The sequence below is a fragment of the Dermacentor silvarum genome, chromosome 3 (assembly GCF_013339745.2).
Source record: "Dermacentor silvarum isolate Dsil-2018 chromosome 3, BIME_Dsil_1.4, whole genome shotgun sequence".
Classification (NCBI taxonomy): Eukaryota; Metazoa; Arthropoda; class Arachnida; order Ixodida; family Ixodidae; genus Dermacentor; species Dermacentor silvarum.
This window is the reverse complement of record NC_051156.1, coordinates 136,993,987-137,020,063: the sequence shown is the minus strand read 5'-3', so window position 1 is coordinate 137,020,063 and position 26,077 is coordinate 136,993,987. Positions and strand designations below refer to the sequence as shown.

The 26,077-nt window shown below is 47.0% G+C and overlaps 1 protein-coding gene across 4 annotated transcripts in view; it reads left to right on the top strand.

Moving 5' to 3' along the window:
- Nucleotides 1-26,077, top strand: part of LOC119445818 (serine/arginine repetitive matrix protein 1-like) — a 97,047-nt gene that overhangs the window by 63,571 nt on the left and 7,399 nt on the right. For all 4 annotated transcript variants that reach the window (XM_049663656.1, XM_049663657.1, XM_049663655.1 and 1 more), the window contains exons 2-4: nt 8,628-8,815; nt 9,560-9,590; nt 25,133-25,179. In XM_049663656.1, coding sequence (XP_049519613.1) covers nt 8,699-8,815; nt 9,560-9,590; nt 25,133-25,179 — 195 coding nt within the window. In that variant the 5' untranslated portion in view covers nt 8,628-8,698. The remainder of the gene's footprint in view (nt 1-8,627; nt 8,816-9,559; nt 9,591-25,132; nt 25,180-26,077) is intronic.

The following is a 26,077-nucleotide window of genomic DNA, read 5'->3' as shown; positions in this document are numbered from 1 at the left end:
GTGTGGCTCGGGTATATACCACATTATAAAACTCTCCAATAAAATGAAATTCCGGGGTTCTTGCGTGACAATACTACTGTCTGAATATAAGGCATGTCATATAGTGGGGGACTTCGAATTGATTTTGACCACGTGGGGTTTCTTAACGCGCACCTAAATTTAAGTATAGGTACATGAGCGTTTCGGCATTTCATAAGAATGCGGCTCAGCAGTGCTATACGCCATAGCCACTAATTTACCGCAGCGGGTGGCCCCTGCCTGGCTTCTCTCGTAGGTGCGAACTCCGGCTTCATTTCGTCGTGTTACGCAGAGAGTGGGGGAATGTGTTCAGGGTGTTCGGGTTTCAATCGGCCTGAGGTCGTCGTTGCCGATTCACTTCATCGTTAAATATTGCGCAACAACGGCTCACCGTGACTTCTACGTTCTGTCGATCGGCTACGTGCCTACAACAGACACTCAGGTGCCCTCAAGCCTCGTCAGATATTGCGTCACAACGGCTCACCGCGACTTCTACGTTCTCTTCTCTTCATGTCTACAACAGAAACTCAGGTGCCTTCAAGCCTCGATAGCTCGGTAGCTTAAAGGCTTTGCGCTGCGCTGCTTAGCTCGCGGTTCTGATCCAGGCCGCTATCCCGAATGGCAAAAAAAAAAAAAAAACGCTCGTTTTTGTTTTTCGGGAAGGGAAGCGCAGAAAAATATGTGGGGCGTGGAAATTAGGGAATTTGCATGCGCACGTTGAAATCGGTTAGCGCAAGACGAGGGTTATTGGAGATTGCTAGGTGACGCGTTCGTCGTGCAGTGGACATAAAAATAGGCTTATGATGATGATGATGATGATGATGATGATGATGATGATGATGATGATAAGAGGTACTTAGATTTAGGTGCACCTTAAAGAACCTCAGGCGTTCAAAATTAAGCCGGAGTCCCCCACTATACGGCGTGGCGCATAGTCGGATCGTGGTTTTGGCACGTAAAATCCTAGACATTTTTTTATAAACTTCGACGCGGAATTAACGCAAAAGCGCAGTTTGTTCTCCGGACATATCTCATCATTTGCTTTTATTAAAGTTCAGCATCAACCACTGTGCCATGTTTTCAAGTGGTACTTTTTTACCTTTCAGCTACAGGAATCATTACCAACAGTCAGCTAATTTGCATTTACTCAGAGGATAATTGTAGCACAAGTACAAGGGGATCAAACAAGAAAGAATACCCAAGACATGCAAAGCGATCCGTTTTGACTATTCTTTCTCCTTACGCTGATACCTTCGTTACAATTTTCTTAGAAATGACATACCGACCAACAAGCCGAAATGATCACGACTGTGATCTATACAGTCGTCCCTTACATTTTTGTTTTTGGCGCTTTATTGTGTCTTTTCCCCCGCTTTTTTCCCCATTTAAGTACGTATACAGAAATTTGAAGGAAGCTGGGTACTCTCCTCTTAAAGGATCCTCTTAAAATATTGCTTCTTCCTTACTATTTTTCTTATCCTGCTTGGAGACGCCTTGTAATACATTATATCCGGTCAGGTAGCTTCGTTATTTCTTGCCTCTATAATTACGTCCGGCGTGAAGTCCTAACACTTTCGAAGGCCCTTCTTGTAACCTTGGCGCTCGGCGAAGCGGAACATTTTTCACGTTGGTTGAGAACTTACGACAGTAATCCACAATACCAAATAGAAGCAAAAAAAAAAAAGAACAAAAAACAACAGAAGACTGAACAGCAAGAAAACAGTGCATATAGCACTCAAGCAAAACCTGCTTTGCGCTAATGCATAAAAAGTGGACTCGGCGCTCACTCCGAACAGCTATTCATAAGCGCTGACAGTTGCTGCCACTCATAAACTCCCAAGGGCGCCTGCATATGCACACCCAAGGCTGCCCTGTCCGCTGGCTGTGCACTTATCGATTCGGTAGGTGCGCACTTATCGGTGACGCTTAAATAATCGCCGCTCGACAGCCTCAGCTTTATACCAAGCTGACTCACGGCGCGATTCCGATTCACTAATCGCAACCGCTTTGTTAATGGTAACTCGAGCGCGATTACGTGGCTTGACAGCTCAATTAAACTGTCTCGGAAACTTGGAACTGTAAGAGGGCGGCGTAATGCATGGTTTTTTATCGTCATGGTGTAAACCGGCTTCGTTTGCTAAGACAGCCTGAGCAAAGTCTTGTTGACATGCCGCGAAAACTATAGTTGGGTTGTGACAGCTATATAGTGTCGCTGCATGTTCTATATTGACACGGATCACGTTTTCGGTTCGTGTTTTCGTTGCGTTATGCGAGCGATCGCTCCTAGAGCGATGCGACATAATGTGTGTGATGTTTTTATAGTTCCATTCCTCACGGACTATAGACCTCCTGTCCTTTGCTGCTTTATTCCGAATCACGTTGCGCGTTTTACATGCGTTCAACACTCGATTTACACTATAGAGCAAAGTGTGTGAAGTTACTCTGACCCCGTGATAGACCAGCGTGTCTCGTTAAATGCGTTGAAGCCCTCGCATTGCTTTTGCTGCGAAAGAAATCAAGAGCTCAAAACTGTGTTCGCTAAGCCTGTCCGTCCTTTCTGTCACGCTGACGATGACGGCGTCGTCGGGCCATGCACCAGAACAAAAACAAAGTTTTGCCCACAACCGCTGCGATCCTAACTCCTATGCCCCTGTAGCATGCCCATGTAGCAGGTGATAACTGTTAAGGAAACTTACTCTATAGTTCTCACAGCGTTTCTCGTATAGGTATCGCCGCCATGTTGATCGGGAAAGAAAGTAACTTTTTGTTTTTTGAAGCAGGTAAGTGTTCCGTGAGTGTCTATACCACTATCTAATCTGACCAAGTTTGGCAGCCAATGCTTATGCGTCGAGGTTAAGTGGGAAAAGCAGAGGGGGGGGGGGGGGGGGGGGAGGCCACGTTTGAAGGGATCAACAATAAAGCGTACAGGTGATAACCGGTATAGTTATTCAGAGCAGCAGAATCAGTGCCATATGAAGGGAAACGCAGTCGAGAAACGGCGTACGATTAGTTCGATATATAAGTATATATTTGCTGGCGCTGTGTGTATGTTCAGCTAACGCAAGCCAAGGGTTATTGATGTTGCTGGGATATTGTCTTGGTCCTAGCGGGCATAAAATGTCATGATGATGATGACGACGACGGCGACCTGTGCAATGAAGCGGTCACACGCTCACGCCGTTTACGCGTCATTGGTCATCGTGTCCCGAACTGTACATATATTAGTTGATCGGCGCGTATGTCATCTCGACCCGCAGGAACAAGGCCAAGCACTCTTTCGCGCCCTGTTTTTATAGGCTAGTGCTCGTTTATAGTGCACGCTTGCGCATAGTGCTTGTAAGAAAATGTATATACGCTCTCCTGCGTACTCTCGCACTCTTTCAGACGCGTTGCGCGTTAAACCACTGACAAGTACTCTTAAGTAAAAGCAATATTTCACAATTGATTAGATCCACTAACTGTTCAAAGAAACTGCAGGTACAAGGTCAGGAAGAAGCGCACCCGGTGAACCGTGTATAGTTTCACGAGAATCGCACAACGCATCTGGTACACTGAATAGTTTCATAACAGAACAGCCAGTCACAAGATTGGCACACGTAGAATACAACTACTCCCCAAACCGCCAGCGAGAGTCAAACCTCCAGCTGGAGGGCCCGCTGGTTAAGTTCACAACGCGACCGTGCACAGGCGCGACGACCCGTCCAATCACGCCGGGAAGCGCTTGTCCAGCGCGGATGGCGACACCCCAAATTGAGAGCAGAGGAGGGGGGCTACCCGCCCGACACGCGTTGTTGAGCAACGGTATACAGCTAAGCGCCAGGCGGCCCGCGGCGAAAGACTGCGTGCGAGCGAGCGCCGAAGAGCTGGCGCGCGCAAGGACCTCCATCTTCGGCCGAGCGTACGTGTGCGCGGTCAGCCGCCTCCGCCGCCTCTCTCGTCCAAAACATCTTCACGCCTCAGTGGAGCCCCACGCGAGGGTCCGGCGCATTGACCGCTACGCGGGTGTGCTGTGGTTGAAGGGGGGGGGGGGGGGGAGGAAGAACGGCAAGAAGAGATCTTGCTCCATTACGTAATCCTCGAGGAGGCGCGCCGACGCGATAGGCACGCACACCCGCGCGCCAATAGCCGCGACTCGACGCAGCGGTGCGCGAAGAGACGCGAACGAAAAAAAGAAGGAACAAGTGTAAGAAAAGGCATGCGTACAGCAGGCAAGGAAAATGTGTGAAAGCAAACAAGTAAACGGACTACACAGCAGTCGAAGGTGCGTGTCAACATCTGTCGATGTTGGCCCCGACGCGCGAGGCTCGATCAGTCACGTTTATTATTATTTTTTTTCTCGAGCGCGTTCGATGCTCGCATGCGTTTGATGCGGCTCGTGTGTTCCGGTCAACCTACGTATGCTGTATCTTTCCGGTAGGCTGACGCTGGCCTAGCCGATAACGCCTGCAGCCGGACAGCTGGTATCAGCGTTCGGTTATTTGTTGCCTGTGCTGGGCGCCGCTAAGCTGGCTGACATCTCCCTGCAATGACGTGCGCGGACCACGTGACGCAAAGCGAATACTAAGAAGGTCGGGGAGACAGTGTACGCCTTACTCCTTGCAAAGCGAATTTCTTTTCAGGTGAGAAAGGATCGGTTGTGGAAGAAATAACTTGCAGAATGGCAAATTTAATTTCAGAGGAAAAGAGCGGTTCTAGGCAAGTATTGAAAAATGGGAAGTAGCAATACACTGGAATATCGTTGATACGATTCTGCATAATACATCCTTCGGGATAATACGTTTTTTGTTCTTTTCCCGGTTAATGTTTTTCGGGTAATACCAATTTCGGTTGATACGATTTATTTTCAGGTTCCCTTGAAGATCGTATCAACGAGATTTCACTGTATATGATTGGAGAACCTAACCTATAAGACGAAGAAAGTAAGCGAGACAAATAAAAGAGGAGTAGAGGGCAGTGACGATGTGTACGATGGTCTCAGCTGCTTGAGAATCACGTACGATTTATCGAGTTGTTCGATACAAGCTTCGTTTACGTTCGTGAACTCGACGCGAGCGGGTCGTGTCAGTAGAGGAGCTGGCTCATCCCAACCCGACCGCGTTGACATACAAGTGGTTAGTGTTATAATTACTCTCACAACCTACCCTCCCCCATGAGCTTTGCGCGTGCTAGTTAGCTAATAATCTGCAGCTTATTGTAAAATACGTACTAGAGTTTTACGAGGCAAAACGACGACCAGATTATGAGGCGTGACGTAGAGGGGGGGGACTCCGGATTCATTTTGACCACTTGGGATTCTTTAACATACACCAAAATTTAAGAGCACAGGCGTTTTTGCAATCCGCACCCATTGGAATGTGGCCGGCCACGGCCACTATCGAACCCACAACCTGGAGCTCAGCAACGTAACGACATAGCCACTGGCCTACCATGGGAGAAAGGGGGGGGGGGGGGGGGAGGTATAAATACGGCGAATATTTTTGTCACGCGAAGTAAGTGCGCCGGGAAATCAACAGAAATAAACCAAAACATTTCCGAACATAAAGCTGAGGTCACACGCGCCCAGATAGTACGTGTGGAGTGTATAAGCACGCAAGTAAACGGGTGACACAAAAAGAATGAGCTATAAGAACTAGAAAAAGAAGAAAAAAATGGATGAAAGAAGAAAGTCATGGTCCCGCCGGTAGGTAAACAGAAGAACACCGAACAGAAGTTAAAACACCGCCGTCGTTTCTTTGGCCTCGAGACAGATGGCGCGGTTCCACCCACCGACAACCATTTCTGTCCGCACTCCAGCGCGCTCTAATTTGTGGCGCCGTGTGTACAGTGCGTCATGGCGATGCGTGGGGCCTGTCCGTGCGTTCCTCGGAACGGCCAGACGTCGTGGGTGACCGCCGGTAGCCTCGGGGCAACCGTCTAAACAGGGGCGCCCGGTCGCGTACGTCCAGGAGACGCTCGCGCCCTGTCTCTGGCCAAATCGGGACAAGGATCGTCAGTGGGCGTCGCGCGTATCCCGCAAGCGCACTCTTCCAAGGTTATCGTGCGCTTAACTCGCGGCTGCCGGACAATGCCGAGCACCTCGGCGACGCCTCCCTCGCTTACGGAGGCAGCCGGAACCGCCCCCCTTCTAATAGACACCGGAGAGGAACAAAACATAATAAAACGGGATCACGGTAGCAGTTTTAGCAGGCAATAACTATACGCGCAAGAGAAAAGGCATAAACAACGAGCGGTGGCCCTAAATTGCGCTGTCCCGGAAGCCCGGTGGCCGTTAAAAATAATTAACTTGGGGGGGGGGGGGGGGGGATGAAGTGCGGTTCCCGCGTTTCCCGTCTTGCAAGCAGCTCGCTTTCGAAACGCTCATTTGAAATCAGCATTAGCGTGTTCGTCAGTTACGTGAACGGCTGAATTCGGGCGCAGACATTAAGTCTCTTTCAGAGGTTATTGAAGAATGCTCATTGTCTCGACAAGGTATAAAACGCAGGGGGCTTCGAGAAGGCAATTGTCTTGTTTTCCATACTGGCGCATATCTGCAATGGATGCATTGGCAGCAGCAGCAGCAGCATAACAACTTAGACAGTTTTTCGGAGGTCGCGAGAGGTCTGACCCCCTCTCATATTGCAGCGTATTTTCTAATTGCTGTAACGTAGACGAGTTTAGTCATTTAAATGCTTAATTTCAACTTCGTTGGCTAACTTGCGGCCTATGGCTTTCGTGCCGAATGTATCTCAGCTTGCCTCTTCGGGGATTTCCTTACACTCTGTCGATGTGCGTTACGCTTCGCGTTGGCCGTCAGCCTCCGAGGTTGCGTCCATGTCGAGGTACGAATAATGCCCTTGACATATATAAACATATATAGACCGTTCCCGTGTGTTATCCACGGGGACGAGATCCCTTCGTAGGGACGCTTGCTTTTCAGGAAGGTCGGTGTTTTTGCGTCTTCCTAACTTTCTTAGAGGCACCGATTTGTTCGCCGAGCAGTGACGTTTAGAATTTCTGGGTAAACGTCACCAATTGCCTAATGTATAATTTGAGACTGCTCGTTATAAGTGTGGTGTGGACATGGGTGGTGTGGAGACTTCGCTTCATCTAGTCGCCTCGTTTATCTATCTTGGAGGCGTTGGTGATTTTTGTACGTGTTCACGTTACGTTTAACACTATGACACGTTTGTTATAGGTCGACCCATCTGTACTTAACTAACAATATACCGTCCTGTTCTACACACGCCAAGCGCTGGACATCCATCCTCCATGTTCACGTGATGAGTTGATGAGCTGTTGTGTATACTCGACCTGCCGCCTTATGTCTTATCGCTGAAACCAAAATACATTGGCGTATTTTGTGCCGTATAAACAATTTGAGGCATGCGAGAGTAAACAAAAGATTGGGGAAGGGATTTTTAACTGAATGAACAGGACGTGTGCTACTAAAGTCCCTATATAAGAAAAGTACCACCACCCTTTGATCAACGCCGCTTCTCTCTCTCCTGTATCTCCGATTGAACGATGATAGCGCGCGCTTTCACTTCTTTATATATATTTTTTTCGCCTCAAAGCCATGTTGAAAGTCACTCCATAGTGTTATGAGCCTGTCTAACGATCGGGGCAGAATCGAGACTACTGCCCTGACAGAACTATAAACGCCATGAAGACTAAGCTTAGCGAAAATTTGTGGTATGGTATGAAAGCTCTCTGTACGAAGACAAATGAGGTTGGATCACAGTCTGGGTAAATGCTGGTAAACAGCGTGGTAAATGTAATGGTTAAGTAACATGTGTGTTATTGAATACCTGGCTTTTTTTTAATTTCCAACAAGAAGTGCTCAAAAGCATTACATGAGGGCAAGGTTTCAAACGGAACAGTCATATACGGGGCAACTTTTTAAACTATGCGGTATAATTACAGGACACTGAAACTTTTATTGAAACTATTCGAAGAAAACAGCTTCGCTGGAAATTTGGTTGCAACTTTCCAAGGTCGCACACATGCTGCTTTTTTTTTGTGAATATTGCAAATCATTTATGGTCAATGTGCTTCGTTGTGTGTAACATCGACAATACTATTGCCTTGTAAACTCAAATACCAAGTACGACTCTTTGCCAAATTATTGAAATTGTCTAACAAATGTGCATTTTTCATGTGCGCTGCAGTGCTGCTACTGGGCGGGATCAACGAACTATGGGCACTCACTGCCTTTTATCCCTGTATCATCTTGAGATTTTATATAGTTGCAAGAAATAAATGGAAATTCGAATAATTTTCGGGCCCCATGGTTCAATATGTGAGATTCATACATAGATCTATGTTTTTTAAATAAAAAACAACTGACATAGGCATTTCCAGGCGTTTCCAATTATTGTAATAGTAATGCGAATATATATATAGACAGAGAGAGATTCAGATCGTTTACGGTGTGCCCCCCCCCCCCCCCCCCCACACACACACACACACACACACGCACACACTCGAGAAATAGTTGGTACGCCACTGTGTGTCACTTTCGTGGGAGACCATTTGGGACACCGAACTCTTTTGCATCCACATTTCCATCGTGTAGTGGGCAATCACAACTATCTGACAAATTTCTTGTCACCCGTTTTTCTTTTCTCTAGAGCTAGAGGCAGCTTCGACCAGCAGGAGAGGCAACGAGCGTCGCCCAACTCCGTCGCCAGAGGGGGCGACGATGCCTTCGGACGGCAGCAGCGCCGGCAGCGGCGTTCGCCGGGTCCGGTCGCCGGAGGCCGGATCCGGAAACCGGGTCGTCACACGCAGGTTCATCTCCAGTCCCGCACCGCTCGCCGTGAGTGTGCACTGCGTTATCTCTTTTTTTTTTCTTTTTTTTAGATGATAAGTTGTGTGAGTGCAGGGACCCATTACCTATCTTAATTTCGTATTATCTGCAGTCCCCAACTCGATTGATCGGTCGGTTTCGATCGGCCAGTTCATTCGCCGACCCATTAACACACCCATTTATTTATCAATCAATGAGGAAATGATGGAAAGGGGGAAAATAGATAGAAATTATTGATTTAACCGACCAGCCAATCAACAATCTCTGCACCCACTCATTCATCAATCTGAGAACCGAAACAGCCAGTAACGTAATGCATACATCAATCAATAAATAGATTAGTTATATGACTGTTTAGTCGATAATTCAGTCAAACATACATTTATTCATTGAACCCATTCCTAGTTCGGGTATTTGGTTTGTAAATCGCTCAGTACCTCATAGTCGTGATTTTTCGAGTAAATCAGAAACAGGAGTGATTCCCCGCGTTTTTTCTAACGCCTGTAATATCCACTCTACTGTGGCATTCAAGCCGGGATACACCGTTAATATGGCGCCAGATGTTGCCGAATCGGCGTTAGAATTCGTTAAAAATGCGAATCTCGGTCAACGTTGTTCTTTGTCTGTTCATCTATGGAAAGAGGGTTCTTGTGGAAATTCAGGCACTTACGTTACCGGCACACATAGATTCACTGTTCCTTTTCGACGTGTGGTAACAATATTTCCCCTTATTTATCTTCCTTTCTCAAACAGGACACCGACGTTATTTCGAACACAAAGCGAGGTAAGTGGCCTTTTGATTAATCATCTGAATCCCGTTCAGACGTACGTATACGCGATCTGAAAGCCACGCATGGTAAATCGTTCGTGTAATGAAAAGGCCTCGATGCAATTAAAGCGGAATATAATCGATGCAGGTAATCGCGACGCGTGCCTCAGGTTTCTCGCATGTCGGACGAAGTGTGGACAAGTGCATTCATTCACTTTGAAGAAACGTTTTCGTCTTTTTGGAGCTTATCTTGTCACCAAGCAATACTCGCCATCTATCTTACGAGTCCGTCCTTTCTTTAACGCTGCTTTCCCGATGCTTTCAGGTCACAAAACTTCATGCGCATATCAGCGCAGCATAGCGTTCCTAACAGGAAAAGTATCGTGCGCTCAGCGCTAAAGAAATCAAGTGGACGCAGTATAGATGGCGATTACTTTTTCGTGGCAAGACAACCCCCTAATGGCGTAAAAAGATTTTGTAGTGTGCTATGTCAGCAGTAGTGTAAGAGGAAGTGTGTCCTTGCATGGAAGCTGTGATCTTGCATAGATGTTTTTCTAGACGTTGATACAATGGGGCTTGTGGTAATACTGCTTACAAAGCGCCACCACCGAAAAGCAAGAATATGAATGAATGAATGAATGAATGAATGAATGAATGAATGAATGAATGAATGAATGAATGAATGAATGAATGAATGAATGAATGAATTTGAATAGAAACGAGAACTTTGCTGGATGAGAGAGAAGTTAAGAGGCACGTGAGATCGACCCGTCGTTCTATCGAAGCCTTGTATGCGAAGCTCCGCGGTACAGGAATGGTCCTTCGCTCATTCCTTTACTTAGTTTTACTATAAAAGAAGAGGAGGGCACAGCAAATCGCGCACACAGGAGGAGCGCCATAGATGAGAGGAGAGTCCCGTGACTGACAGGACAAGCGTGTGGGCCTCGTTTCTTTCAACGTTTCGGAAACAAAAAGTCAGTGAGTGAAGATCGCGAAATATGTAAACTTGCTGGAGGTCAGCTTAACTGGGGGATCAGGTGCTGGGGTTGCAAGCATTAGCTCTCTACCTCTCTACTTCACTTCTGTAGACTATAAGAAGTCAAGGCTCTATAAGCTAGATTTATTGGTTTAATTATTACAGTATACTTGAAATGTTGGCAACAAATGCAGTACGGGCCTGTTATTCCATAGTGTTAACATACGGAACTTTCAGAGTATTGCAGAGCGATGACTGCTGAAAGTTGGGCCAAGAGACCGCGGCAAGAACCAAACAAAACTCTGCGGTTTTACAGCGAAGCTGTTATAGGCTAGGTTCCAGGAGATGACGTCCGCCAACGGAAGTAGATAGATAGACCGGAAGAAGATCAACAATTTTTGGCTCCATGTGCGCGGCGGTTTCCCGCCAGCTGTACACACACAGGTGTCAAAACGGATGATGGATGGCTCAATATTGTTATAGCCCTCGCCACCGCCAATGCCCCTTTCACAAGTGTCGCGATGCTCGGCGGTGGCACATCCCACCAATCGTTGTGCCCCTTTCTCTCGTGACGTAGAGATCGCGCTAGCGCTGTTATCAGCAGTTGCCCTTTGGGCTCGCTATATGGGACGGACGCTCGTTTAACCACATCTTCCAGGATCCTGACGAAGCCGTGCAGTGTGCCGCGGCTATGAACGCTGTGGCTCATACGCTATAGTCTGTGACGATGGGGCGGACTTGGCGCTGCAAACGCACTCCTTGGCCATCGCGCCGGACGAAAACAAGACGCCGTGTCCTTGCTCTTTGACGAACATGCCGAAGACTCTCAATATAGTCAATAATGATAATATATAAATTCACTATAGCGATATTCACTATAACATACCCACCATAGTCACAGCTTCGCTGGCTTCCATCTTCTCAGTAGTGGAAGGGCTCTGAATTTTTTTGTTATAACCTACGTAAAAGTATCGGAGCAGGCGCCGTGGCTGCGTGCAGGGGATCGCGGCGTATATCCGTCGCCAAAGGGGTCCACCTTGGGCGGCGAACAGCGCACGCCGGGTCGCACCTGCTGCGCCGTCATTCGGGGCAGCCAAAGGAGGGCGCCCACGGCACACGGACGCGTGTAGAACAATGGGGTCCCTGCCTCTCCTGCTCGAACGGCGGCGGCGCCAGCCGTACGCCCAATGCCGCCCAAGGACGCCAGCGGCGCATGCGTCCGGCCAGGCTGCGCTTCCTCGTAGGCGTGTTTGCGCTTTCCGGATGCGCCAATTCCGCGGTCACAGCGGATCACGTTTGTCCTCTGTGGACGCCGTTTTGTTCTTCGGCGGACGGAGGAGACACGCTCCCGTGTGGCGACTGTCCAAATTCGCTGCACGACGCGTCCGTGTGCGCCGAGGACATCCCCGAACGTGGTCGAGTTAGTTAGGCGGTGTACATCTCGTGTGGTCTGCTGGCTTCTCTTCCCTCGTATATGGGCTGCTATGGGAGGATACGGTTAGAACACTACCCTGGATGTTCTATTTTTTTTTTAATGAAATGAACAAATTGAATGAATGAATGAATGTGAGGAAAATAAAGAAAGAAAGAAAAAGAGAAGTGGCTTGTCATAACAAATACCGGTGTATATTAAACTAACAGCAGTTTATTTTTCCGCAAGAGTAGTATTGTAGAGGTGTCATTCTTTTTAACCCGAGAAGCACTGGAGGTACCTGACAGCTATAGTAGGTACCACTCAACAACAGAGATAAAGAGTAGTATAGAATTAGTTCTTTGACTTACGTGTATACTGTACTTGTTATTTTGCTTACCTTTTAAAGCGAAGTTTTATATGGCTAGGCGAAACGAAAAGGCATCTGTCCGTCGCCTGTGTATAGAAAAATATCATCATCAGCATTGGCTCGAGCGTCGTCGTCTTCTTCCGCAGCTGACCCGTTGGCGCCCCTCGGGTTGCGCTCGTGCTCGGCACGCGCTCGTGCCACTGCTCCCGCGTTCGTCGTCGTCGTCTTCTTCCACAGCAGGCTGCGTTGCTGCTCATCGTTCCAGTGTAGAATTTCCCTTCTCTTCTGTCGTCGTAATGGGGAGGCCGCGTTTGCGGGGATGTGAGCCGTTGCTTAATGGGGTATGAGCCATTCATTGTCTTACGTAACGGAGATTTAATTTTGAAGCAATTTAATTTCGAAGAATCGCAAGCGGCAATGGCGGGCGAATGCTGCTAACCACGCCTCCGAGCAAACTTGAGACATGGAACGCAAGCGACAACGGCGGACTGCGGGCATACCGTCAGTGACGTCGTCATCTCCGTCGCAGCCGAACGTGTCTGTAACCTTATTAAGAAGCACAAAGACGTAACCAATAATTGACAAATACTTTAATGAACCGTCGGGAGTAACCCAGTGATAAAGACCGGAGCCGCACGTTTCAGCTTCGCTGGTTAACCATCTGTATGAAGTGCTTGGGCTGTGATTTTTCTTTTTTTTTCTTATTGTGCACAAAATTAGGAGGCAATTGAACATGCTACTTTGGGCACTGTAATAAAGAATTGAATTCAATAGTCACGTGAACTTTCTGGACAGTATGCAGGTAGTATGCAACGGGTAGTATGCAGCCGCTGACCGAATGAAAATTGGGAGTGGAATAATTCGTACATAATAGCCAGTTCTTCGTTCACTGTAATCTGGGGAAAACGTAGCGGTCGTGAATAGGAAAACAAGACAATGGCTTCCTGCTAGCAATCTGCTCGCAAAACACTAGTGACAAATCCTCATTTGGTTCAACAAGGACAACGAAACCTTGGGGTTTCAGGAACAACCGACGCGTTTTCCGCATTTCTGAACCGATTAGTGAATGCACTCCCCCTATTTCTCGACAGAATATAACACTGAACGTTCCTTGCCGAGCCGTGGAGGACCTTTAATGTTTCCCCCTGATTCTCAATCTCTGGGCGAGAACAGGTATATTTGTTCGTAAGCTTTTAGGAAGTGCATAGTTCAAAGGTTGTCTGCATCTTTATTGGTGATTTTTATAGCAGTGTAGTCGGCCTTCAGCAGTCTGTTTCGTTCGCTTGTTAGCGCCTGTCGCATTAGCCCTAGTTTTATTTTCGCTGAGGCTCTAATGCGCTTATAATATACCGTGTGCCCTTAAGTCCCCAACTGGGTGATTGACATTCTCGCCAGACAAATCGCTTTACCCTCGTTGCATTTTCGCTTAGTCGTATTCACTCGATTTGTTTCGCGCTTCGCGGAGTAGCATTACTGTAATGCGGGGAAACAAGTGCTGAAGGACTGGTTCGTTCATTACGTGGGAATTAGTGGCCTGAAGTTGTCTTGAGTAGGCGAAAGGAATGATCCTTCTGACATTCAGCTATGGAAGCTGTGATGCTTTAGCTTACAGAAATAAAATCCTGGCATTTATCGTATTTTTTTTTCTTCATACCCGTAAGTTACCGTAAGCTTTGTAGAGGTCGGAATGCTGAGAGTGAGACAAATAATGATCGAACTTTGCACGACCGTCAACGGTTTGACTACTGACGACCACTCGCTTCTTTACTCTTGCGAAGCGGCAGATAAAGAAAACCTCGTAATTTGACCGGATTTTGGAGGTCAGGAAGAAGATTCCTAGAGGAGAAACTGGAATACTAAAGTTTCACAGTTTCACGAGCAGTAATCGCTGGCTATCCTCGCTGAACGGTTTGAAGCCTAAGCAGGTCCTCTTCGGTCATTATATGAACCAGATTGGAGTAGAAGCCAGGATACAGACTGAGTATAAAGTAACACTAGTACACAAAGGGAAAAAAAAAGGGGGGGGGCAGTGAACATCGGCACGTAATATGCTCTGCAAGGACCATTTGCAAAGCATGAAGGGTTCAAGAGACGGCTCAACCACCGGTACAGGCTCACAGCACGCACACACACACACACACACACACACACACACACACACACACACACACACACACACACACACACACACACACACACACACACACACACACACACACACACACACACACACACACACACACACACACACACACACACACACACACACACACACACACACACACACACACACACACACACACACACACACACACACACACACACGTGCGCGCGCGCAAAAAAAATTAACAATGCGTGATCCGGATTATATTTTACAAGCTTGGACTCTAGAACGTGCAGGTAAATGTAAGTACACGTGTGTGTTTTGCATTCCGCCCGCGACGCAATGCGGCAACCACGGACGGGAATCGAGCGTGCGACCTCGTGTCCGGCAGCAGAACGCTATAGCAAGCTTGCCGTTTTTCCTAAGCCTGTGCGTAGTGGCAGACAGTAAACTTTCATCTGGTCAACCTCCCTGCCTTTCATATCTTCGAATGCTCACCCGTGATGTCAGGTTGTCCATGTGGAACACAGGAAATTTTGAAAGCAACCGGCTGCACCACCTAAACTCTTCCCTACGCCTTCGCATCCCAGCTGGACTCTGCCGTCGCGAAGCTACCCTCCTTTGCCGAATATGGCTAGGAGTGGCTTTTACCAAGGCTTTTGCTTTACGAATCGGATGGGCCGACGACGCCTCGTGCGATGACTGTGGTAGCGGAGAGACTCTTCAACACTTTCTCTGTGACTGTCCTCGCTACAATTTACAGAGGACGATCACTCACAATCGCGATAGCGCGCTTTGACCAAAGACCTCTAACAGAGGAACTTGTTTTAGAATGCCGCCATCACAAGCCATCGCAGCGGAGGGCGACGAGGGCACTGTTGCAGTTTTTAAGGGTACACAGACTTCGGACGAGCGGCTGTAGTCTGAAAAGATGTTTATAGTTCTGCAAGTGCTACTGTGCTGTGCGGTGACAGTATGCGGTGACAGTGACCGACTGTGATTGTGTGTCTGTGCTCCTTTCTTTCTCTCTTTCTACTTTCCTGTCACTTCGCCTCCCCCTCCCCTCTCTCTCCAGCGTAGGGTAGCATACCGGATCTTCCCATCTGGTTAACCTCCCTGCCTTTCCCCTTTCTTCTCTCTGTCTATCTGCCTCTCTATTGCAGCGGAGCACCATACTTCGCGCTCTTCGTCAGTGCACACTGCGGATCGACACCGATAGTTCGCTTCGATGCTGCAAACAACGGGTTGTCTGAGGCAAGGTACAAAAATGATCGAACGCGCGCGCGCTTAATCGATCACCTCTCAATACGTATACGGAGGACCGCAACTGTGTCCAAACAGCGCTCTTGAGAGTCCTGCTGCGCGTGTCAAGATCTGCGTCGATAGCTGGGCTGTCCGACCCCACTGGATGGAGGAACGAAACGAAACAAAAACGCAAAGAAACCAATCCAATCTCTGGTGCGATAGCAATCTCCAGACGGATTTCAAGAGTCACGAACTCTCTGTAGCGCATGTAAGCTAGCAGTCCAGCTACTGGCAAAGGCGATGGCAGACACGCAAGAAAGACACAAATATCGTCTGCTACATTATCTGCGTCTCCAGACGTGCGTGCGTCCAGACGCAACAGTCTATAGAGGCGCCGAGGCATCTCTGCAGCAACACACGAGAGCTTCGAAGTTTCAAAACGAGTTTGCCAATCGTTCGTGACCGGAATTCTTGCACGGTCACCGCAACCCGTCCTTATTGGCGCTAAATGCCACCGCAGGCAATCGTAGGGAAAAAAAAAAAGAGTCACATCGCTCACCAGCCTTCTTTTTTTGCGCTTTCATTTCTTTCTTTTTGGCTTTATTCCTATACTCTTAGTGCGCTCCCATTAAGGACAGTTGTGCCTCGTGCATAATAAGCATAATACGTAGCTAGCGCAACCGCCCCGGTCTCTGCGTTCATAAATGTGGTCACATCGCTTTTGCATTTCTTGTTAACCATTCCGGTTTGTGCGAACTTGACCTTGTCCGGCGGCAGAGCTAGCTGTCAACCTCGTTATCTTATTTTCATGATTTATTGCCCCATTTTTCATCGAAGTCGTTGCATGGTCTGCTAAGCTTTCTCTTCATTGTTTTGCTCTACCTTCGTGAGCCGAAAGTACCGGGACATCTCGAACAGGCCGAGCTGTTACCATTGTGCGGTGGTGCGTGCACTGAGCAAACGATGACCGGTGCTCACCGTTCAAAAATAGTGCCAGGCAATCGCACAACTTCTGCGAAAACTCACTGTGGTGTTTGCACTTTGTTTAAAACTTGTCTAATATCTCGAAGGAGCTTTCACGCAAAGAGTATGGGGATATTTTTTTTAAAATTCGCCGTTGATTACGATACTCCCTAATGCGAAATTTGAGCGCAGCTGTATACGTTCTTTCATTTCGCGATATATTGGCAGGCGCGGACAATCTGTCTCGTGCGGCACGCTGCAAACAGAGCAAAATGTGGCGCGACTGCCTCGCCAATCGGGAGATCGCGAGAGGCAGCGCGTGGGGGACGCGGGGGGGGGGGGGGGACGCGTGGGCGCGATTCACAGAAACAGCCGCAGAGAGACCTCCGTTCATGCAGCGCTTTGTTTCCATATATGGTATCGGTGGCGTCATCGGTGAACAGACGACGCGCGCTACTCTGGCGCCATCTCGTAGCCATCGTCGCCGCAGAGCCCGCCTTGCGTGGCACTACCCTCCTCCTCCGTTTTCCTCCTCGAGCTCTCTTCGCTATCGCCGTCTTTCATCCCCGCTCCGCGCTCGCTCTTTCATCCTTCGCTGTGCTTGTTCGCTCGGTTACGAGGCACGCCGAGCGATGACGCCGACACTCGCCGCAGGATACGGGCGCCTAATAGCTGCGCTCTAAAACAAGAACGTCGTTCTCGCAAGGTTGATATGTCGGCGAAGTCCCCCAGCTGTCGGCAGACTCGAACTCACATTTGCCCATGAGCTTGAGTCGGGGTGAGCTCGAGGGATCCCAATTCAGGCCGTATAAGTCCGAGTGTTTTTACTTAGCCAGATGTTGATGAGTGAGCCCAAGGTTAACATTTATTTTGTGAGTGATAGTGCGAGTCACGCTGTGAATTTATTTCGAATATTGATATACTCAATCTACGTAACTTATGGCACTTGTGTTTAAAAACTATCCATAAGGTTTTTCACAATACTATATAGGCTCGGCGTTGCATCTCCTCGAGGCTACGACTGTCGGTCATCTTTCAGTGCTCGTTCAAACGATCTTTTTTTAAAATAAATGTGTGTATAGGAGAGATTTGCATCTAGAGCGACGCAGGCTACTCGATCGTTCTCGTTTGGCCAAACAATGCATATCCATTACACGGGCCAGCTCACACAAACGCACAAACAATCGCTCAAACAAACAAACGAACGAACGATAGTTTAACATACGTATACAAGCCGGAACTGCTATATATGGATACCGCGTGTCCCAGCTAACATTAGCCAAGCTGTTTAACGAAAAGAAGAAAAGATTTAAAATGCACCGTGCAAGAGACAATTAAAAGACCTACGGTTTTTGGCCGTCCGAAGTCTGACGACCAAACACAGCAGGTTTTATAATTGTATCTTGTACAGTGTCCTTTTCTCTGTTTTTTTTTCCACCCAGGAGCTTGGCTGACGTTAGCTGAGACACCCTATACTGTGTGTATATATATAGGGTGTTTCAGCGAACATTTGCGAAAATATCTCGAAACTTGCGTCATCCTGAGAATCCATTCCAAGTTGATCCGCCTTGCGAACTCGACGGCTAGAATTTGTAAAATGCAATATGGGCCATAAGGTAATAAATTAAAACTTAATTAGTGAATGTTTGTTAATTACTCAATTATGCATTTCAATTTTTGCGCAAGTAGTGTCCACCTCTTCCAGAAGACCAGCTCATAAACTAGAATTGTGCTATATCTGCCACAGGCAACCTTTCAAAATTTTTGAAAGTGTTCGCTGAAACACCCGGTATATGTGTGTTTATCACAACCTATAGAATTCGCACAGCAAATCCGTTAAAAGAAATTGAAACATTACAAATTGAGTCGAGTTTCGTCTTTTTTTTTTTTTTTTTACCTTGCTCTCACACCTGGCGTACAATTTCACTAACTGCTCGCTTTCTTCGCACTTACGCAACCACAGAAGGACACGGGTGTTGCCCGCAGTGCACGTTTCCGTCTGCCTCACGCGCGAGCTTTCGAATTCCAGTCACGTCGCCCGTGTATCGCGCAGATAAATGCTGGCGCGCTCGACTGAGACGGTTCGCGCTGACTGCCGCGGGCGACTAATTACTGCTACACACCACAGCGCGTGTTCGGTGCCGATTACTGTAGAACGGTCGTGAGCATTTGAGGGGGCAATTAAGATCAGCGACATCGATCCAACACGACGCGAGGGCTGCACGTGGAGACATCGCATTTTTTTTTTCTTTCTTTTAATGAAGAGCAGACGCGATTGTTGTTATAGGAATAATACGAGAGGCTGATAATTACGACACGGGTGGTCTCACACAGAGACAGAGATAGCAATTACGCAAGGTCGTATCCCCGATTTACACAGACGCGACGTTTGATTGGGGCAAAAAAAAAAGAAAAAATGTGAGGTTTAAGCACCTTCTTTGTGCTATAGAAAACGGTCCGGGCGATTTCCATCGCTTACATGCAATTGCGTCGGCCGTAGCGTCAGGATGTGTCTTAACCACCAGCATTTCTGTATCTAGTGCAGTACATTCAAGCTATCTCCTTGTTATTTTTTTCTTCTCGCGTGGGTAATTGCTGTTATATTAGACGCTTAGAATGTCCCTGCCTATAGCCGGTTTCATCGCGTGATCGGATCTCCGGATAGGACGAGTGACCTGTCGTCGAGCCTAAATGTCCTATTAGGATTAATTAGGCCTTTCAGCTCGCGTAGGCCAACGGATCAAACAAAACTACTGCTTTGCTCCAGGAAGAGGAGAAGAGGCTGGAGTCAAGCGCCCAAGGTGGTGTTATGTTCGCCTTTTGTGCATAGCGTTAATCGCCGCAGTTAGCCGGCAATTAGCGTTGACCTTTGCGTTCCAACGAATATATATATATATATATATATATATATAAGGGGGAGAGATTGACCCGGAGACGGAGATTACAGTTGCGCTGACTACATAAATCAATCCTCCAATCAAGAAAAAGGAATAGAACCCTTAATAGGTACTTTCGTTGTTCTCACGCACTTGTCTAATCTGACATGGAGTAGCCGTCGTCATTTACATTCGTTACTGTGAGGCATAAATTAATAAACACAAAGCCTCTGCCCGCACCATAAAAATATAGCAGGTGGGTCGTCATTTATAGGCGTGAACAACTCCTCCGAAATGCGCCGTTAAGAAATAACGAGAATATATAGGCCAGAAATGAAGCCGATCAACTTTCGGGCTGGCAGATTGAGGCTCAACAAATTCTGAATTGACAATTCCAGTATGTCCGAATGCGGTTTGACTAACTTGCAGTGTCTTGACGAAATTATGTGGCGAGATGTGGCCCAATACTTCCCCCCCCCCTTTTTTTTTTTCTTAGCACCCAGTGTTCCAATAAGGTGACATAGGCATAATGGACGTCCTTGTCGAAGGTCGCCGTGAAGACTTGCCAGAACTCCGCTCCGCCGCGCTGTTGAGCAAGTTAGCAGGGTCGTTGTACTTGCCTTGTATAGAATCGAACCATGTACCGAGATTCGATGTATATTGCCGAAGATTTCTCAGTCCTTCAGACGTCGCATTTATAGGATGAAAATGTTGTGACGTACGAATATGAGAAAAGAAAATATGTTCATATTACGCGAGAAATTTACGCCTTCACGCTGTAGTTCCCGTCACTGTGATGTCAAGCAACATACGCGACTAGCGGAACACACGCAGGCAAACGCAAGAACGTGCTTGCAGAAAATAATCAGCAGAATCACACTCCAAAGCAAATCCGGACAACTGTAGTCCGCAACACAATCTACAACAGCCCAGCAGATATGCTGTGTCGACGCGGCAAGTCTCGCCGTAGATGTACAGCCCGTGTCTATAAAGCTTACAAGCAATGAACTGTTGGACAAAGTGATATCGGAGCGTAGGTGGCGTGTGCTCTGGTTGGGAAAACGGTGCGTCTGTGAAGGGGCAGCCGCTTGGATTCGCTGGCCACAGGAAACGTGTAACACAACAGTCGTCGTCAGATAGCGTTTGCTTTACGCTCTAAAACAGAAGTGGCCACTGCGGTACGGTTACAAACGACTGACACACTTTAAAGGAACATCAGCCCCCCGGATAATTACGATAGCGTATCCATGCGAACCTCGGGAAGGCCTCGAACGTGTCTGCGCGTATGTAACAGGCGTACGGATCCCTTTAGAGCTTGCTTCTCCACGAAAAAGGCTTGTGTGCAGAGAAACCTGCTTCTGTAATTTTTCGCTATCTTACAGCCAACGACCTGTGTTACTAAGGGCATACAATGTTCAATCAATCAATCAATCAATCAATCAATCAATCAATCAATCACGATTGCCTTTACCACAGATTAAGTGAGCGTTTTTTATCAAGTTGCGATTTTAATTTCATTATACTCACCTGGCGGTTGAAACGCACAGTAGTCACGTCACTCATGGGCATCTGTTAGGGCGCGACATTTGAGCGCTCTTTGGCATTTCAATATAGTTTCTCATTCAGGTGAAATTATCAGCTCTCGCTCCTTCGGAGAAATTAGCTGCGTCAGGTTTTAACACCGATAGCGTTTAGGGCCCCGTGTTGAAGAAAATCTGTCGTCGGCAACCGGAGTGTGATCGCGGGTGGCGGAGAACATCCAACCACATCGACCGCGCAGGCCCTCCACGTGGTGCAAGGTTTTGGTGAACAAAAATTAAATTTCTCACCGTGAAATCCGTCAGAAAAATGGTAAAGCATGACTTTACCATTGGGCGTCGGATTCGCCGTCGAATTGTTTACCAATCGGCGTCGGATTGTAATTTGAATGTACGAGAAAACGTAATTCTGCTACGAGGAAACTCAAACACAAACCCCTTTTCCAGCATTTCTACCAGACCTGCGCGCGTCGGGGCAATAGCAAACAATTAATAAAATAATAGAAAAAAGGTGCTAGGGCCTTCACATTTTAATATAAGACCACTTATATTGCCCCTGAAAAAACGTCTTTCCAGCAATGCATTTCAGTTTAGATGTGAAGCCGACTTTAAGGGGATCGGTGTAAGCTTGGTCTTTGTAAGCTGGCTTTCCCACGTTCAGTGTTGCAGTGAATGAAGCCTACTTGCCGTATGCTAACGATGCGATGCGAACGGGTCCCCATAACGCTATCGCGTTCTACACTTAAAGGCGAAGCTTAAGCGTCCTCCAATTTTTTGTAATTCTTTGAAGGGGTTATTAACTCTTCGGACGGCGGTTTTCGAGACTCGCATTAGCGTCTGTCGCCTCGCTATTTGAGCCAAGCAGTTATTTAATAACGTCTCTATAAATTGCACGACTATTACCTTGCAGTGATTTTAATAAGTCTGACGCTGTCGTAAAAGCCATCCCGAGGAAATCACTTAAGCATTTCATCTCGAGCGCATTTTCTTAATTTTCTTAAACAACATGTGCATTAGCGCGTGCAACCCGGACCGTTACCATCACAACAGTAAGTATTGTTATGCACACATCAATGTAGAATGAAAGCAAATTAGTCGGAATCAAATCTGGACCCTGTGCGTTCTGTGACTGGCGTTCAACCGCGTGCGCAATTGTTACATCGGATCATATATATCAGCATGAATGCGCTGAAACCTACAATAATTGGACGCCTGCGGACACGGCGAGCAGTGTTCACTACGGGTGCAGGAGGCTGCTAATTACAATGTGCAGTATAGCTAGATAACAATGCTGCAAATGGGTGCATTGTACAGTACGCAACCGTTTCGCCTTTTCTAAAAGGACTAGCGCTTACTGAAGACTTGCGCAGGTGCGTACCCCAGTGCGAAGGCGGGTCTGAATGTTGTTTCCAGTTTCACTCTTATGTCTTTATGACGCCTTATGTCTGCTTGCTTGACTCGGTAATGATGCATTATGTTTGAATTGCATACGTACGTCTGCCACAATGAATATGCGCGACATGATTCAAAGTTCAGTGATTGTTAAGTCATCTGGAATAAAACTGTCCCAGGGTGTTTTTTTTTAATATATGTCATGTGATATGACATAGTAGTATACAGAGCCATGCTCCTCGGATGTCATGCGAATGCCTTTGTCAGGAAAATTGACTGGCGGGAAACTGATATATATATATATATATATATATATATATATATATATATATATATATATATATAAGGGCGCCGATCTCAGGCATATCTCCAATCCAGAGCTTCAAAAAGACTGGCCAAATAAAGTCAGAGACCAGTAGAAAGTCATCGAAGGCAGCGAAAAAGAACGCTGTTGGGCAGTAGGGACGAAGTTTCAAAATACTGTTGTTGGTCGTATATGATTTCTACTAGATTATGAAGGCGATGAGGTATGCGATTTCATAAAGATTGTTGATTTTGAGTAGCTCTCGTCGTGGGCCCGTTCCTACTCATGTCTGTTCATGCTTTCTAGACATGCTTGAACGTCGATACGTAAAAAGCGTGGCCCCAAGATATTTCGCTGTGGACAAGAACCTAATTAATGTGCTTCAATTTGTAGATTCTGGCGATCTCTACTTAAATTTTGAGCTTGCTTTTAGGACTACCAGAATAATATGAGATTAGTGTGTACGCATGTACTAGGCTTTTTTTTTTTTTAAGTGCACAGTGGACCTAAACGTCTGTTAACGCGAGCGCATATAGGACGCTTCTCTTGGTTAATTATTTTTATTTTTCTTGTCGATACTCACGTTGTTTCTGCGGGCCTCGCATGTTTGTGTTGTCGTTTGTTAACTGTGACAATATGGGAAGTTTGACTACTGATGAGCCCGCTATCCCAAAGTATAGCTAACGCACAGACATATTAAAAACCTACACGAGGGAATAGTATAAACAGAAAAATTAAATTAATTAGTCATAAGCTTTCACAATCTCGCAGAGTGAAACTCCCTAGACTCACTCTGCAAATCTACAAAGGTCTTGATAAAGACTAGACATATGAATGCATAAATACATAGTCAGTGTTTGTGGAATGTGTGTGCATTGTACATGAGGAAAGAGGTCGCTTCAGTTTCTTAACTGTGTATTGGGATGTGGGCGGCTCTAATTTAGCCTGCCTTCCCGTTCCTGAACAGCTGTTAAACAACAACAAAATAACAGACGGAGGCCTTGCTGGGCGAGTTGATATTCCATTCTTGAGGCGAGCAGCGTGAAAATGAGACTTGATACAAAGTTGTGTGTTCCGTGTTCGTCTTCCTTGCCTTTGTGTCAAGTCTTATCTTCGTGCTGCTCGCCTCGAGAACCAAAGCACCGTAACAAGTCATGCTTGCGCTTGTTGATGATGATGCCTAATTGAACGTACAACGCGGGAACACTCTAGGGATATAAGCGAACAAACTCTTTATGTCTTCTTTTTATCGCGTTTGCGTCCACCTGTGCTGATAGTCAGTACGTAAACTCGAGATAAGCGCACACTGTTGTCCACAATTAAGATCAGCTGTGCCTGAGCTCTTGTTAGCACTGAAAAAGAGACTCTGCTTTGGCGGATAAAAGGACAGGTTCGAGCCCAGGTATACTAGAATGTACCTCTGCAAATTGACACAACCTTGCGTCGATGAAAAAGAAGATAAGAAAAAAAAAGAACGAAAAGAAATGCAAGATATCAGCAAGATAGCAGGATACCAGTGCTACATTTACCACTTTTTTCTTATTTTACGCACAAAAGAAACGTGTTCTTGAGCACAAGCTCGAGGAAATCGAACTTCCCGCGTAACCTTCGAGGATGGCTGCTAATTTATTCACCATCTTGTCTTGAACAGCAGAGCAGCGTGCAACGTTCCTGAGATCGATGCCGTGATCGCGAAGCTGATATTCTTGCCGACTCCGTCCGATTTGTGACGAGACCAACATAAGATGGCAGCGGTCGACATTGCTGCATATTTATTCAGACGTCTAACGGCCGGGCAAGCATTGGGACACATTCATTGTCTGCAGGTCTGTGACTGCTTCGCTTAGTATAGCGCACTCCATTCTCAGCCTATACCCTGACTGTTGGGCTATAGTTTGTCTTGCATTCCGTCTCTGGCAACTCAGTGCAATGTGGCGGGCAGACACAAACAAACTCGCACTTGTCTGTTTTGCGTTTGTATCTTACCGCGACTTTGCGCTTAGTTAATTACCAGTCTGCTGCAAGAGCATTGAACGATAGTGCACTGGCAAGACAAACTGCAGGCAAAGTAATGATGGTCCGTGCGTTCGTCGGGGAGAGGCGGCGTCGCGTTGGTCGGCGTCGCGACGGCGGCAAGGTCCTCGCGCGTGTGTCATCGCTTGTTGCGAGAACAACACAATGGGCGACGCTGCCGCCGGCGGCGGCGGTGGTGCGATTCGGCCAAGCGTAGCTTTCGGAGCGCGTTATGGCAGGGTGCTGACGGCCCCGCTGTCGCCGCTGCCTGGACCCCTGACGTGCCGCGCAGTTTTTGATTTGATCGTCCGAGGCCGCCGGCGCGCTCTCTTGACTCGACGCTTTCTCCATGTCGTACTTTTCAGAGGAATGGACCACGTCCAAGAAGGTCGTCAACCACAAGACCCGTCAGGTAAGCGACGCAGATGACAACAAGCGTGGATTCATTATGATTCGAGACAGGGGGAGAGAGAATCATTTAGATGCGATGGAGAGAGAGAGAGAGAGGTAATGAGAAGAGCAGTCTTTACATCGGGAGCTGCAGCTGTCTAAATTCGTGGGAGCGGAGAAAATCGTTTTACTGGGCATCCACTGGTTCAGTAGAAATTTCTTGAGTCCTGAAGACGGAGGTAAAATCGTCCACCAACTGTATCGTCTGTTTCAGACGCTCTAACTGATGCAGCGATATTAAACGTCAGCTATACTTTTCGTGAGTTGGCCTATCAAGCATTTTTTTTATTATATGGTATATAGGAGATGTTGACGCCTTTAATTGGCGCCGGCTACTCCTTTTCACATAGAGATATGAAAGAAAAAAAAAGAATTACCCTACACGCATTAAAATTAAATGTCGACTCCAAATCACAATAACACAAAATCCAGTCACAAAAGTACACTAATGCCACACTAAAACTGAAAGTCAACTCAGAAAAACGTCACACAAAGTGCAGTCACATAGGTGCACTAAAGTATACACAAAGTCCGGTCACGTAACTGTACTAAAATCACGGCACATAAGATAGCATGGATTCGATTCAAATGAATGTACATGAACCCAGGTGTTGAATTGACCAAATTCAAATAAAATAAAAAATTAAAATCCCATAGAGTGAGTTTATCACAGATAAACAATCTTTTCAATAGTTTCCCAAAATATTGCTCACTTCTAGAAATATTTGGAGGGCCATTAACGCTCGTCTTTGCAACGAATATGTTCGCCAAGGACCTAAGATCTTCCTGAGGCTGAAGGGCCTGCGGTCTAATGTCCCTAAATCACGTGCTAAACGTTGTCTGTGTGTGTCGTGTCACGG